This window comes from Polypterus senegalus, chromosome 15 (genome assembly GCF_016835505.1).
Source record: "Polypterus senegalus isolate Bchr_013 chromosome 15, ASM1683550v1, whole genome shotgun sequence".
NCBI classification, from domain to species: Eukaryota; Metazoa; Chordata; class Cladistia; order Polypteriformes; family Polypteridae; genus Polypterus; species Polypterus senegalus.
The window spans coordinates 83,291,079-83,306,010 of record NC_053168.1 but is presented as its reverse complement, the minus strand read 5'-3'; the positions used below and the strand labels follow the sequence as shown (position 1 = coordinate 83,306,010).

Below are 14,932 nucleotides of genomic sequence, written 5' to 3'. Positions count from 1 at the left end.
CCCCTTCTTCAGGCAAGATGTAATGACATACATTAATCCCAGGGAGAAATTCAGATGCATACAATAATGCAGGCTAAATCTAAACTTTTCTTAATCTGTTAGTGTCCCTGCTATATTAGCCTATCGTATATTAAAGATTTCAGGTTTCTTCTACACACTAGTCCATCTGTTTTCATCCTGATAGAAAAACTAATTTCAAGCTATGTATGTCAGAAATATATTGTAAAAGGTTGGTAGAGTAGTAGCTCTGCTGCCTAGCAGTAAGGTGATCAGGGTTCATGTCCTGGGTTCACTCTGCATGAAATCTGTATGTTCTACCAGTGTCCATGTGGGTCTCTACTGGGGGCTCCAGTTTACTCCTACAGTCCAAAAACATGCAGGTTAGATGGACTGGCAACCCTAACTGGCCCTAGTAATGTAGGTATGAGGTATGTTTGTGAGTGTGAGTGTGTTCACCTGAGATAGACTGCTCCATTCCAGGGGATTATTCCTGCTTTGAGCACTACCTTTTCTGGAATAGGCTCCAGAATGAGCCTGCTCAGGTTTAAGTAGGTTTAGAAAATGGTATATAGTAGCTTTTAAAAAAAACAAGCATACAAAGTAATGTCAAGTTCTTCCAGGTTAACAGTGTCATTCATTGGTGGCTACTGATCCAACAAAATAAGAAGTACTCATCATGTCTATAGTTTCTTTGCTACCGTAGTAATCAGTGGTCAATGAAAAAGTTTGATACAAACTAATATCAACTTAGAATTTTTCTTACATTAAGCTACATATTTTTAGTTAACACTGTAATTAAAAGACAGTGACTTTGATTTATCTATTGTGACAGATGGGAGCGCTATCGCTCCCTTGAACCCTTGACCAAGACATCAGACACCAGATAAAAGCCCAATAATTGACTTTATTTGAACTGCATAGTGCACAAAGCACCCTCCTCTCCACAATACTCATTAAATAAACCAATATAATAAATCAATAAATTCTCCACCACTCTCAGACACGTTGCCACCCTTCCACCCAGCTCAGTTTGACGCTCTGGTGTCTTTCTCACTCTTTTATATTCCCTGACCTGGAAGTGTTCCCACAGTCCTTCAGTCCATGATTCCTTATTACTTCCGGGTCAGATAAAAAGTCCTTTTCTTCACCCTGGAAGTACGTCATTCCCTCTGTCGCCTTGACTAAGACGTACTTCCAGGTTATAGGTGAAATCAAAATCTCTTTGTCTTCCTGCAGCGTCCCCTGGAGGTCCTCATGGTATCCAGCAGGGCTGTGATGAAAAACTCCATTGTCCATGATGCCCTGCTGGAACTCATGGCACCTCTATGTTGCTTGCAGGTCTCCACCTGGTGACCTGGGGGTATTGGCCGAGATGAAAGGCAGGCCATATCCCACACTATATATTGCTTACTGTGTGCTATGTTGTAATCTGTCGTTGTTGTAAATAAAGTAAATTGTGCTATCTAATTTTTAAGGTACCGCTTTCAAATGAAAACCAATTAATGTTAAATCAATATAAATATCTATAAATAATGCTTTATTGTACTAGTTTTCACTCACCCAATTAATAATTTACCTAAAGATAAGTTAAGTACCTGAATGCTATGTTGTATACAGACACGGAAAAGCCTATTTTTATTGTTCAATTTTAGCTGTCCAATCATCTTGCTTTTGCTGTCATTTAACATTATTTTTATACCAACAGATTTAATATCATACATTATGTATTTTTCAAGCCTACCATGCTAAAAAAACTATAAACTAAACTGTATTTGTGATTTTAAGAATATAATAAGGACACTAATACAGCATTCTCACAACATGCACAACTGTAATTAAGTATTTAAATAACAGTGGCACTTTGGCCCATCTTAAACAAATACAAATTTGTTTTTGTCTGTATATTGGATGGTTTACCTGAAATGCTAATATATACAGTTGCAAAAGATGCCAGTGGAACTGCTGCTACAGTCTGTGCCCTAATGTGAAGTCGGTAGAAGTTTGTTGTCTCAAAGTCAAGGGGCTCGGCCACATAAATAGACGCTGAACCATCATCCTCGTTTGCTTTGATGTAAAACCTCACTGGCATGTTGCTCACTGGAACCTGACCATTCTCTAGAACATAAGTGACTGTTGAACTTCCATCTCCTAGATATGAAACAGCCCTAAAATTCTGAAAAAATAAAGATAAAGTTTAAAAGTACAGATTCGACTAAAAACATAATTTTTGAATGGCACAGATGTTACTAGAGAACAACTAAAGAAAATCACAAACTTGGGTAATTAACACTAATCACTTTTAGCTGTACACTGTACACTTTTAGCTGTATCTTATGTATTTTGGATAGCTGACAAAAAAAACACCCTTGAATTCTCCAGTTTTGCACCATATTATTATAATCACCCACTTTTGTGATTTCCAAATTCTGTCATTGAAAAGAGTCTCATTGCAATAAAAAGAACTTTCCCCTCAATAAACATTTGGTTCCAGGGCAGAAAAATGTGGCACACAAACCACTTGACAACCCAACAAAAATATGTCTGACTTCTTTTCATATAAAGCAGTCTGGTGAGAAATTTTCTAAAAGCGAGGAGGAAGAAGGGTGAAGGATTTCAATATTTGAGACAGCTGTTTTCATGAACAGCTGATGCCACGATTAAGGAAAGCATTGTTGTTCGTCTGAAAATTAGGCACATCATCAATCAAAAGCGGTCTGAAGATCTGCTAGTCAGGCTGTCTCTCATAATCACCACATTTTTTTAGGAAGCAAAACTTTTGAAAAAAATGTCAGGTGTTATCAGTAATTATCAATTACTATACAGTTAAGACAAAAATATTTAAGCACTATAAATGTAAATTGAGTTTCAATATGGAAAAAGGTAATGCCATCTAGGTACAGAATGGAAAATACCATAAAATTCATAATTCAAATGCTAAAATATTTGTGTCAGTTCATCTCACATGCCAGAAATAACCAGTGTTATTACATAAGGAAGTGTGGAATCAACAAAAAATAAATGAATCTACAATGTATAGGTAGAATATTTTGGCTGTTCAAGGTGTAGTCATTTCTTTAGGGAGTAAACTATTCAACCTGTCATCTCATCAGTTTTTAAAGTCCCTGTTAACATAATTTATGACCATATCTGGAAGATCATATGAGTGGTGATAAAAAGTCTTGATAGGAGAAATGTAAAACCTGGGTCTGCTAAATTGGAATGTAGGAAGCATTAATGTGTGTTAAATGAATTAACTATTTTATATTTGTGATTTTAACATATTCTTCATCATCATTATTGCATGCTGTTCTAATTATTTAAGCTGTTATTTTCTAATGTTCCTGTCAGAAGGCATTTTATTGACATCATTCACAGTCATTTGCTATACTCCACTCATTGTAAATTATCATACTAGGATACAGTTATGGAAGATGACTCCACCAAAAAACATGTACTGATTTACAAATGACAAATAAGAGTTACGAATTTAAGTCAATGGCAAAAATATAAACATTTATACATTTCTTTACAAAGTAAATCTCATACTACACTGTATATACTTTCCAAAATGCAGATTAAGAGAAGAAAAAGACCAGCTAATTAAACAATAAGATCAGTTAGACAGAAAATGACTGACTGATTCAGAAACTGGTTGTAATAAAACTAAGTAGGCACAGGGGTCTGCAGGACAGGGGTTGGGAACCACTGCTCCAGAGGACTAAAACTACATGGGTCAGGTTATTTGAAAATGAGCATCTTCTTCTCCAGTTAACCTCTATCCATCCATCCATCTTTCTAGCTAGCCTCCATTATTGACAGACGTCTGATAGATTTACCATACTGTACAGTATGTGCCAACATACAATAGTCTGTGATATACTGGAACCTTGTCTAAAGTTAGCACTTGTCTTAGAACCAGTTCTTCCAGGATGGGGTCTGTGTTCTTGCAACCTGAAAACATCTGAAAAATGGATGGCTTTATATAGAGTTTGTGTTTTAGCAAGTGCTTTTTATGTTGTATTTTGTATTTTTTAAAGTCTGTTTGATCCAAGGGTGGCACAATGGCACAGTGGGTAGCGCTGATGCCTTGCAGTTAGAAGACCTGGGTTCGCTTCCCGGGTCCTCCCTGCATGGAGTTTGCATGTTCTCCCCATGTCTGCGTGGGTTTCCTCCAGGTAGTCCGGTTTCCTCCCACAGTCCAAAGACATGCAGGTTAGGTCTATTGGCGATTTTCCCTGGTGTGTGTGTGTGTGTGTGTGCACGCCCTGGTGGGCTGGCGTCCTGCCCGGGGTTTGTTTCCTGCCTTGCGACCTGTGTTGGCTGGGATTGGCTCCAGCAGACCCCTGTGACCCTGTAGTTAGGATATAGAAGGTTGGATAACAGATGGATGAATGGATGGATGGGCGGATGTTTGATCCACAACCTTCCAGACGAAAAAAAAGGAAAAACTCTTAATTAATAGATTCATAATAGAGAAAATAAATAAATCTTTGTCCAAAAATTAAAGAGACACATGCACTAGCCATACAAACTAGCTTGGGAGTGAACTGTTTATAAAGTCACACTTAAAAAATGAACTTTTGTCAGGAAATAATGAGCAGATGTTTGATTCAGCAAGAATTCTTTATCAGATTTTCTGTTCCATGAACTCTGAGTGTACTTTGCTGGTACACATTCTGGTAAACTCTGGTCCAATACTGTTTTTTGTTATGTCTTAATCAAGAAATTGTTCAAACATATTCTTGATTGAAAGATATTTATCATACAGCTAACAGTACCTCTTTTTTAAGTAAACACCTTTTTTAACCCGTAATGTGCAAAATCCATGTTTATGTATTATAACAAGTTTGAAGTTTTACTATTCACCTTAAACAAGAAATATTCTTATTAGAAACTAGCTGTGCTCACGGCAATGCCCGCATAGTAGTGAAACAGGACAGTGAGAAGGGCCCTGCCTGGCTCCCCACTCCTGACGTCATGCTTCCACCTCCCCTTGCCCCGCACCCTCTGTCTCAGATTAGCATGAATATATCACTCCTGCAAGTGAACTATGAATCTTAGTGCAATGAGAGAAGTCTCAAAAACAACCGGAATGTTTAACCAAATTATAGAAAAAAACCTGATCTAAATCCATTAAGTAGTTCTCTCATGAAAAGTGGACAAACAGACAGACGTTTGATTTTATATAGAGTGAGTCAAAGTTATGTTAACATTTGAATGGTGGAAACAACGTATTCACAAAACATACTTCATACTGTTATAATACATTTTTCTTTAATATTTATGTCACTATATCTGGACAATACTGTTAGGAGTTTCATTCACATGTGCATGTTAAGTTTGACACACATGGGCCCAGCATTTAAAATTGCTATCCAAGCATTAGACTAGATAGCCAAAGACAACTGGAGGATTGTATAGTCAGCCTAAAAACAGAATAGTGTATTTCTGTCCTCTGTCAGCACAAAAATCTTCTTTCCTTGTTGGGAGAATAAGAACTGCAGTGTGAGCATGGTCCTATTCTTGTTGGAGGTGGGGTTACGTCTTTCCTGCCCTTGTGTGGAAACCAGAGAAGACCAGCAAGTGAAGCAGACATTATTTAAAGGCTTGGACAACAGCCAGACCCTTTGAAGCACGTGTCGGCAAAGTTCCGAAAAACCTCCCAGCTTGGGGACGAAAAATGGCAGACTGTGTTGATCCAGATTCCCACCTGGATAAAGTCATTGTCATATGCTTCCCGTCTGTAACCGCGTCAACCATCAGTAAATGTAAGCCTAAGTATATTTTTCTCATGTGATTCTTGTACCGCCGTAATCACGATGGGAGGGATATCGCCTTTTCTGTTATATTATTATATTGTTTAGTTACTTAATATGCCGCAATTTCAAAAGAACACATTTCCAAGAGAGCTAATGCCTCTTAAGGAAACACATATGTGCAAGATAATTTGCATTAATGTCTCAACCTGTTTGCCATCATTTTCAACACATGTACCATGTGTGGCACATAAATTGTCCACAAAAATTGTATACAAGTATACACATAGCAGTACCATTAGTGTTAACATTATTTTAACTCACCCTGTATATATATATATATAGAGAGAGAGAGAGAGAGAGAGAAAGAGAGACAAAAAAATGATGATTACAAAGTTGTGGGTGAAAGTAGGAGAATGCACAGGTTATAGAAGGTTCTTTATTTATTTTAAATACAAATAAATAAGCTAAACAAGTAAAAATAAATATTAACTACCCAAGCTTCAAGAATGTCCTGATGGTGGCACATTAATAATATTATATATGAAATGATGTGATTGTATGCACTTACAGAAGTGCACTATGTTAGAAAAAGGTGAAATTAATTAAAGTAAAATTACAATACACATATTCAATTAAGTATGTGGCCTTTTTGTGTACAACCATTTTCAGGGATTTAAGTCCACCGTAGTGAGTACTTCATGTTACATTTACTACGGTCAATGGCAAATATTCACACATATCAACATCTATAATAACTGCAGTGAGAATTCTACCCAACAGGTGATGCATGCAGGTTGCACACTGTGGCATATTCCACATTTTACCTTAGTGGTAGTTGCTTTGCCAAGGATTAATGGCCAGTCCTGAGCATTTTTCTGCAAGAGACAGAATTCTGCCAACATCACAGTGAACGTCAGAAGTAACACAAAGGGTTATAATATTGTTGCTGTGTAATTTGCTTATATTTTTTTAGTGTAGACATGAACAGCTCAGCTCAATATGACGTGTATTTCAATGCATGAATTAGTGAGGTCACAGGTAAGGTCCTGCCACTAACACCCAGTGTGATAATAGTAAACCACATAGTCTTTATGTATCTCTTGTGTAAAACTATGGTAAATACTTCCATAGTGTCTGTAAATTGGCTTTGGATAGGATTCACTCTGGAAAAGCAAAAATTATATTTTTGGTTTGCTCCTTACCAATATTTTGGTGTCTCGTATGATGTTCTCTGGAATAGTTACCCAGTATTCTTGGCTCTCCCACTGTGGTGGCTGATTGTGGATGGTGGTGATAGTCACAGTAAGATTCACAGTGCTGCTTCTATTTCCTCCATCTGTAGCAATAATTTGGCAGGTGATTTGTGACATCTGCAATGATAAGGATTTTTTACAGATACAGTACTTGCATATATCTTTCTCAACTGTTACGAGTGACAATATATTAATGTGTATCTTTCATACTATACATATCCACCAAATAATCTGCAATTTATTAAGATATAGCAGAATACCCGCGCTTCGCAGTGGAGAAGTAGTGTGTTAAAGAGGTTATGAAAAAGAAAAGGCAAAATTTAAAAAATAACGTAACATTCTTTGCCTGAAAGAAAGTGAATGAAATAAGTATAATTGTAATAAACGAACAAAACAACAGCAGAAAAGCCGCAGATTAAATAAAGGAAATGGGTACTTGAACAGTAAACTAAGTGTAAAATATGTACACAATAAGTATAATAATCGTAACAAATGAACAATAAAACAGCGCAGAACCTGTGGATTAAATAAAAAGATTGCCTCGTTGGCAAAGCAAAGAAAAACGACTTTCTTATATGTCGTTCGTTTATAAAAAAAGAAATCAAAGAAAAGGAATCAAAGACGAGAGAGAGAGAAATAAATAAATAAATATCAATCAAAACAGAAGGAGGTTATAGGACGTGAAAGGCAGGCTTGGGAATGACAATTTGGCCACCTGGAAGGAGGAGACAGCACGAGGTGGGGCCCTGCGAAGGAGCATTGGCTGTGGCGCTCAAGGGGCTAGTTCGCCCCATTGAACATTTGGGTGGAAGTAGTGAGCAAGGCAGGTGCCCTCCCTAGGCTTCCAAGGTACGACCACGTGAGTGCAAAGGAAGAAGGGAGGAGAGCCGACAGGAGCTCATGGCTGCTGAGTCTTCACCAGCTAGGCGAGCAATGGGTGAGCTGGGGAGAAAGAGAAGGAGGGGTGGGCTGAGATCAGGAGGAGTCTGCATTTTAACCTCGGATTTTTAATGGATTTATTTATTGATTATTTTTATTCCCACTTTTCACTGGATTTTTATGGATTTATGTATGTACTTTTCTCATTAAACATTTTTTACATGTTCCTGACACTGTTAAATTGCATGGTTGCAAAAACGTATGCAAATAAGGAACCAGTACATGAACCCTAGGAATGTATGCCATCATTGCAACCAAATAATAAAATGCCAACACTTGATGATGTCATCAAAATGTGATGTGAAGTAGTGGCAGAAAAAACATACAGTAAAGCAAATCAACATTACATTAGAATTTATGATGAAAATGTTAAATGTACTTCTTAAAAATGTCAAGAATGCATTATTAATTTATGTGGTATATTTTATTTTTTTCTCTTGAAAAATTTTAATTTTCATTTAAATAGATTTTATTACTATTATACTGACATCACTGTGTCACCACTTTGTGGAATTGTTTTCTAGGGGTGCTGCCATTTTGTCGCTATCAATCACGTGCTTCCTGCGTAGAGCTGTGTGCGCGACTTCATCATGAACACTTTACAAAAGATGACCCCACACAGTAAAATACATCAAAATTTTAAGACCCTAAAATATTCAGCTTGAGGTAAGTTCTCAAGCTGCTTTAATTAATTAGTTAAGAACAACTATTTATTTTAATTTTTGTTTGGTTTTGAGTAAAGTTTTGGTTTTGTCCCTCTGTTTTTGTATAGCGATTTAATGACTTCCTGTACAGATAATACCCTGTAGACTATTCTTTGTCCAGAACCTAAAATAATTTATGTTCGTCTCTGCTGGTCTAAATAATAATACTACATGAAAGGACCCCCACCCTGTCCTACTCAAACATAACACCAGAAATGAAACTTGTTTTCTGAAATGAAATTGCATTCAAATCAAATCAATCAAACAGTATCAAGTGACAAGCAGAGTTATTAACAATGTTAAAACATATTTGATGTACTGTATAGTTAAATAAGCACACACATCTATTCTTTTCATGAAAAACTCAGTTGCTACTGCATGTCATACAGTATTCAAAACAAAATACATGATCATTAAACAGTAATTCCAAGATTTCAGTACTAAATATTTTAGTATATTCAAGATACATAACAATTATTTTCAAATTAGAATATGTAAATTATTTCACAGTAATTGCAGTGTCAATGCGGTGCTTAATAATCATGATTTTTTTTTGTGCAGCAATGTTCATAGTACTAAGGCGGCAGCCATTCAGGAATCACACCACAAAACCATAGTCTATGGAAAACTATTGCAGAACAATTTACATTTTTCTGGGTAAATGACGAGAGGACAAACCCCAGACAGAAATCGTTCAAGAAAGACATGCTTCAAGGTTTAATTTCTTCCAAAAGCACATCTAGCAAATCTATTGCTTTAAGCTTTGCAGATGAGGCCTGTGCTAATCTTATTGGTTTCTGTACACCTTCTAATGTAAATTAATTAACTTATTCCATATTTAAAGAGCAATCAAATTTTTCAGTGGCACTATATATGATCTTCATATGCTAATATTATAAAAAAAAGAATGACATAAGTGATATTCTCCAATAACTAATTGTTCTGACCTGAGAAATAGGATAGTTGACAGATATCCAGCCTGTGTTAGGGCTAATGTTGAAGTACTGAGGTTGCTGATTTGAAAATGAATAGATGATGGCAGCATTCAGCCACAGATCTTCATCATGTGCTGCAACTCGCAAAAAACTTGTTCCAACTGGAGTATCTTCCCTGAGAAAATCTGTTCAGCAACCAATGACAAAACAAAAACAAAACTTATGGTCATTCTCTATAGAGATTTTTTTGTTTATTTCTACACAATAACTCTTTTTTTTATAAAATTAAAAAAGGTTGTTTTTTTGCAAATTCTACCCATTTAAACATCAACCTTGTTTGCAAAGTCCAATAACCAAATTTTAGTACTTTAAAATGTTCTTTCAATGTGTAAGTAAAATATAACTATGTAGGCATAAGACAGAGCACGGTTTACTTTTTTATTCCAAAATCAAAGTCAGAAAATATTCAGAAGCCATGGTGAGTGAAAAGGGCACTAAAATGAGTTTCGCTGATGATGTCACATTTTTTTTTAATTGCACCTTTAATAAGTGACTCTGGAGATACTGCTGTCTTGGTGCAGTTAGATCTAACTACAGCATTTGATACAGTTGACCATGACATCCTTATCGCCTGTCTTGAGCAGTATGTGGGTATATAAGCAACTGCTTTAGAATGCATCAGGTCATACCACACAGGCAAAAGCTTTTCATAAAACCATTTCAGGTGACTACCTGTTGAAACTCATCGAGAGAATGCCAAGAGTGTGCAAAGCAGTAATCAGAGCAAAGGGTGGCTAGAATATAAAACATGTTTTCAGTTATTTCACCTTTTTTTGTTAAGTACATAACTCTACATGTGTTCATTCATAGTTTTGATGCCTTTAGTGAGAATCTACCAATGTAAATGGTCATGAAAATAAAGAAAACACATTGAATGAGGAGGTGTGTCCAAACTTTTGGCCTGTACTGTATGTATATACTAGCAAAATACCCGCGCTTCGCAGCGGAGAAGTAGTGTGTTAAAGAAGCAATGAAAAGAAAAGGAAACATTTTGAAAATAACGTAACCTGATTGTCAATGTAATTGTTTTGTCACTGTTGTGAGTGATGAGTGTTGTTGTCATATATATATATATATATATATATATATATATATATATATATATATATATATATATATATATATATATATATATATATATATATATATATATATATTTACACACACACACATAAACATATATATATATCTATATCTATACATATACACATATACATACATATATATCTACATATATACACACATACATACATACACACACACATATATAAACATATATATACATATACATACATATCTACATATATACACACACAGCTATTTCAGTATCAGTGCAATACGCTGTTTGTTAAAACGGTTGACTCCCGCTCTTACGTGCAATAACAAATCAAATCATTCAGTTGTCTTTGCTCATATGTCATTTTAGAGCTGAACGCCTGGCATCTTTTTTTGGCCACAAGTTTGTTTATGTTTGGTGTGAGGTTCTGTGTTGTGGAGATTCTCAGGATGGATTGCAGGTGCTCATCAGTGAGGCGACTCCTGTGTGCTGTTTTGTTAGTCTTTATCACTGTGGAGCTTCTCACACAGATATGTGCTACCAAACATGCACAAGGTTCGAGCCGCATGTAGACGGACTTTTTTTGTTCTTCAAAGTCACCAAAGCGCCGTGCAAACTCAGTGCGCAATAACTCTAGCGCAATAACTTGCAGCATCATAATGTAGACTTGATTAGCGTGGTAAGTGTTGGCAAGGCAGCTGAAGCGCTGCATTATGGGATCTGTAGTTTATTGTGTTACCAGCGCTTCATATACCGGGCCATTAATAACAATAATACAGTATATAAAATGATCTGCGGGCGGATATAATTACGCCCGGGCGGATGTAGCCCGCGGCCCTTGAGTTTGACACATATGGACTAAATAGAACTTGAAAAGATATATTTTTTCAAATGTGATCGCGCAGTTCAGATAGAGTTGACGCGCACTACAGCCTGCATGCCTCAATAAGTCATCCTCCCCTCGCTCTTACTTTTTTACCGTTCATCTAATGAATACACTGAGTATGGCTTTACCAAAACAATCATTGATGGCGAATAAAATATCCATTATTCGAGTATGTAGAGCGGGATATATATATATACATATATATATATATATATATATATATATATATATATATATATATATATATATATATATATACCCGCGTATAGGAAAGTGTGTTAAAAAGGTAAAAAAGAAAAGGGAACATTTTAAAAATAACGTAACATGACTGTCAATATACAGTATTTGTTTTGTGAGTGTTACTGAGTGTTGCTGTCATCAAGGATTTGATTATCATTATTTCTTTCAATCAGGTTCGTATTTGTAGGATGTGTTGTGTTCAAGTTACATTCCGTGTTTGTCAATCGTTGTAAAGATGACAGGTTTCATTCATCGATTCGTTTCTTACTGCATCAATAAACAGCTCGTCTTCTTCTTTATCTGAGACCTGACACACTGCATGCACGGGTTTTTACACTGTCTTCCTTTAGCGGGACATTGACTTTTCCACCGTGTGCTTTGTTTCCAGTAGCTGGATTTATGAATATGCTTATCAGGCGCTTCATATTTTTGCTGCCTTTTCAATTGTGTAATTGTTTTTGTTCAGCGCTCTTTGGAACTGTTGCTTTGTGAGTGAGTGAGGGCTTTTATTATTAGTATAGATATATATATATATATATCTATACTAATATAGTATAGATATATATATATATCTATACTAATAAAAGGCAAAGCCCTCACTCACTCACTCACTCACTCACTCACTCACTCACTGACTCATCACTAATTCTCCAACTTCCCGTGGGTGGAAGGCTGAAATTTGGCAGGTTCATTCCTTACAGCTTCCTTACAAAAGTTGGGCAGGTTTTATATCGAAATTCTACGCAGAATGGTCATAACTGGAAGCAGTTTTTCCATTTACTGTAATGGAGATGAGCTTCAACGCCGGGGCGGAGTTTCGGTGACATCATCACGCCTCCCACGTAATCACGCAGTACATAGAAAACCAGGAAGACCTCAAAAAGCGCTGAAGAAAACATGCATTATATAATTGAGAAGGCAGCTAAACAATAAGAAGCGAAGCGAAAGTGACATATACAACCATATTCATGAGTTCTGCTACTGAAACAAAGCACATGTAAACCTACACTTTAAATTAAGTTCATAGACAGGCTGACGCTGGCGCTTGTAATTTAGTGCCTGCCCATATAAGGCCGTCCGTCAGCGCAATCCAATAGCAAACTCCCACTAAATATTCACGGGTGAAGGACTGTGCTTATGGAGAGGAAGATGAGATGGTCAGGGTGGTGTTTGACACAAACTCAGCTAAACGCAGAGAAAGTTTTAAGTGCCAGGACTAAGGTAACATTAAATACAGCCATGGACATAGCACGAGATGGCACCAGCACAGCTGGGAACCTTCGATGCATGTACACCGAAGGCTCACGGAACTGACGAGTGCACAGATAAAAGCAACAGTTCCAAAGAGCGCTGAACAAAACCAATTACACAATTGAAAAGGCAGCAAAAATATGAAGCGCCTGATACATACAAGCATATTCATAAATCCAAAACAAAGCACACGTTGGAAAAGTCAATGTCCCGCTAAAGGAAGACAGTGTAAAAACCCGTGCATGCAGTGTGTCAGGTCTCAGATAAAGAAGAAGACGAGCTGTTTATTGATGCAGTAAGAAACGAATCGATGAATGAAACCTGTCATCTTTACAACGATTGACAAACACGGAATGTAACTTGAACACAACACATCCTACAAATACGAACCTGATTGAAAGAAATAATGATAATCAAATCCTTGATGACAGCAACACTCAGTAACACTCACAAAACAAATACTGTATATTGACAGTCATGTTACGCTATTTTTAAAATGTTCCCTTTTCTTTTCTAGCTTTTTAACACACTACTTCTCCTATGATATGCGGTATATATATATGTATATATATATAACCCGATCTACATACTCAATAATGGATACTTTATTCGCCATCAATGATTGTTTTGGTAAAGCCATACTCAGTGTATTCATTAGATGAACGGTAAAAAGTAAGAGCGAGGAGGATGACTTATTGAGGCATGCAGGCTGTAGTGCGCAACTCTATCTGAATTGCGCGATCACATTTGAAAAATATATCTTTTCAAGTTCTATTTAGTCCATATGTGTCAAACTCAAGGGCAGGGCCACATCCGCCCGGCGTAATTATATCCGCCCGAGATCATTTTATATACTGTATTATTGTTATTAAAGCCCGGTATATGAAGCGCTGGTAACACAATAAACTACAGATCCCATAATGCAGCGCTTCAGCTGCCTTGCCAACACTTACCGCTAATCAAGTCTACCTTATGATGCTGCAAGTTATTGCGGCTAGCTCACACGATGCTGAAGAGAAAAGTTGATTCTGAAAATAGAGCCTTTAAAACCGATGGGAGGCTGAGTATATGTTTACTGAACCCGTGTGTCTCATTTGTGGAGCTAATGTGGCTGTAATTACAGAATTTAATCTAAGACGGCACTATGAGACAAAACATCAGGTTAACCTGAATGCAATGCAGAAGATACAGAAAGCAGCATAATTAAATAAGAATCTGACACTTCAGCGGACGCTTTAACCCGTGCACAATCACAAAGTGATTTCAAGTGAAGCTGCTTTTATGGGAGACACAAATGCACCAGTGCACCTTGCCCCACTTTCCCTGTTGCCAAGTAATGTTAAACCAAGTCGTCACTACGGTGTTCCCAAATACGCACTTTGCTGATAAACTGAGCGCACTGAGTTTGCACGGCGCTTTGGTGACTTTGAAGAACAAAAAAAGTCCGTCTACATGCGGCTCAACCTTGTGCATGTTTGGTAGCACATATCTGTGTGAGAAGCTCTTCTCAGTGATAAAGACTAACAAAACAGCACACAGGAGTCGCCTCACTGATGAGCACCTGCAATCCATCCTGAGAATCTCCACAACACAGAACCTCACACCAAACATAAACGAACCTGTGGCCAAAAAAAGATGCCAGGCGTCCAGCTCTAAAATGACATATGAGCAAAGACAACTGAATGATTTGATTTGTTATTGCTGAAAGGAACACATTTTATTTATATTTCTAGGTTTTGTTATGCAGCATGTTCATATTTGAATTTGTATAATTTTGACAGGATATATTTTATGGAGAGCAAAATCTTTTGGGATATTTAAAATCTAAGTTTATTTTTATATAAAATT

At 36.7% G+C, this 14,932-nt stretch overlaps 1 protein-coding gene across 1 annotated transcript in view; it reads right to left on the bottom strand.

The window, feature by feature from the left end:
- si:dkey-22o22.2 (neural-cadherin) overlaps positions 1 to 14,932 on the bottom strand; it is a 155,784-nt gene that overhangs the window by 66,592 nt on the left and 74,260 nt on the right. Inside the window, exons 11-13 of the mRNA XM_039736564.1 lie at positions 9,603 to 9,775; positions 6,962 to 7,129; positions 1,918 to 2,173 (exon numbers count right to left, since the gene is read on the bottom strand). Coding sequence (XP_039592498.1) covers positions 1,918 to 2,173; positions 6,962 to 7,129; positions 9,603 to 9,775 — 597 coding nt within the window. The remainder of the gene's footprint in view (positions 1 to 1,917; positions 2,174 to 6,961; positions 7,130 to 9,602; positions 9,776 to 14,932) is intronic.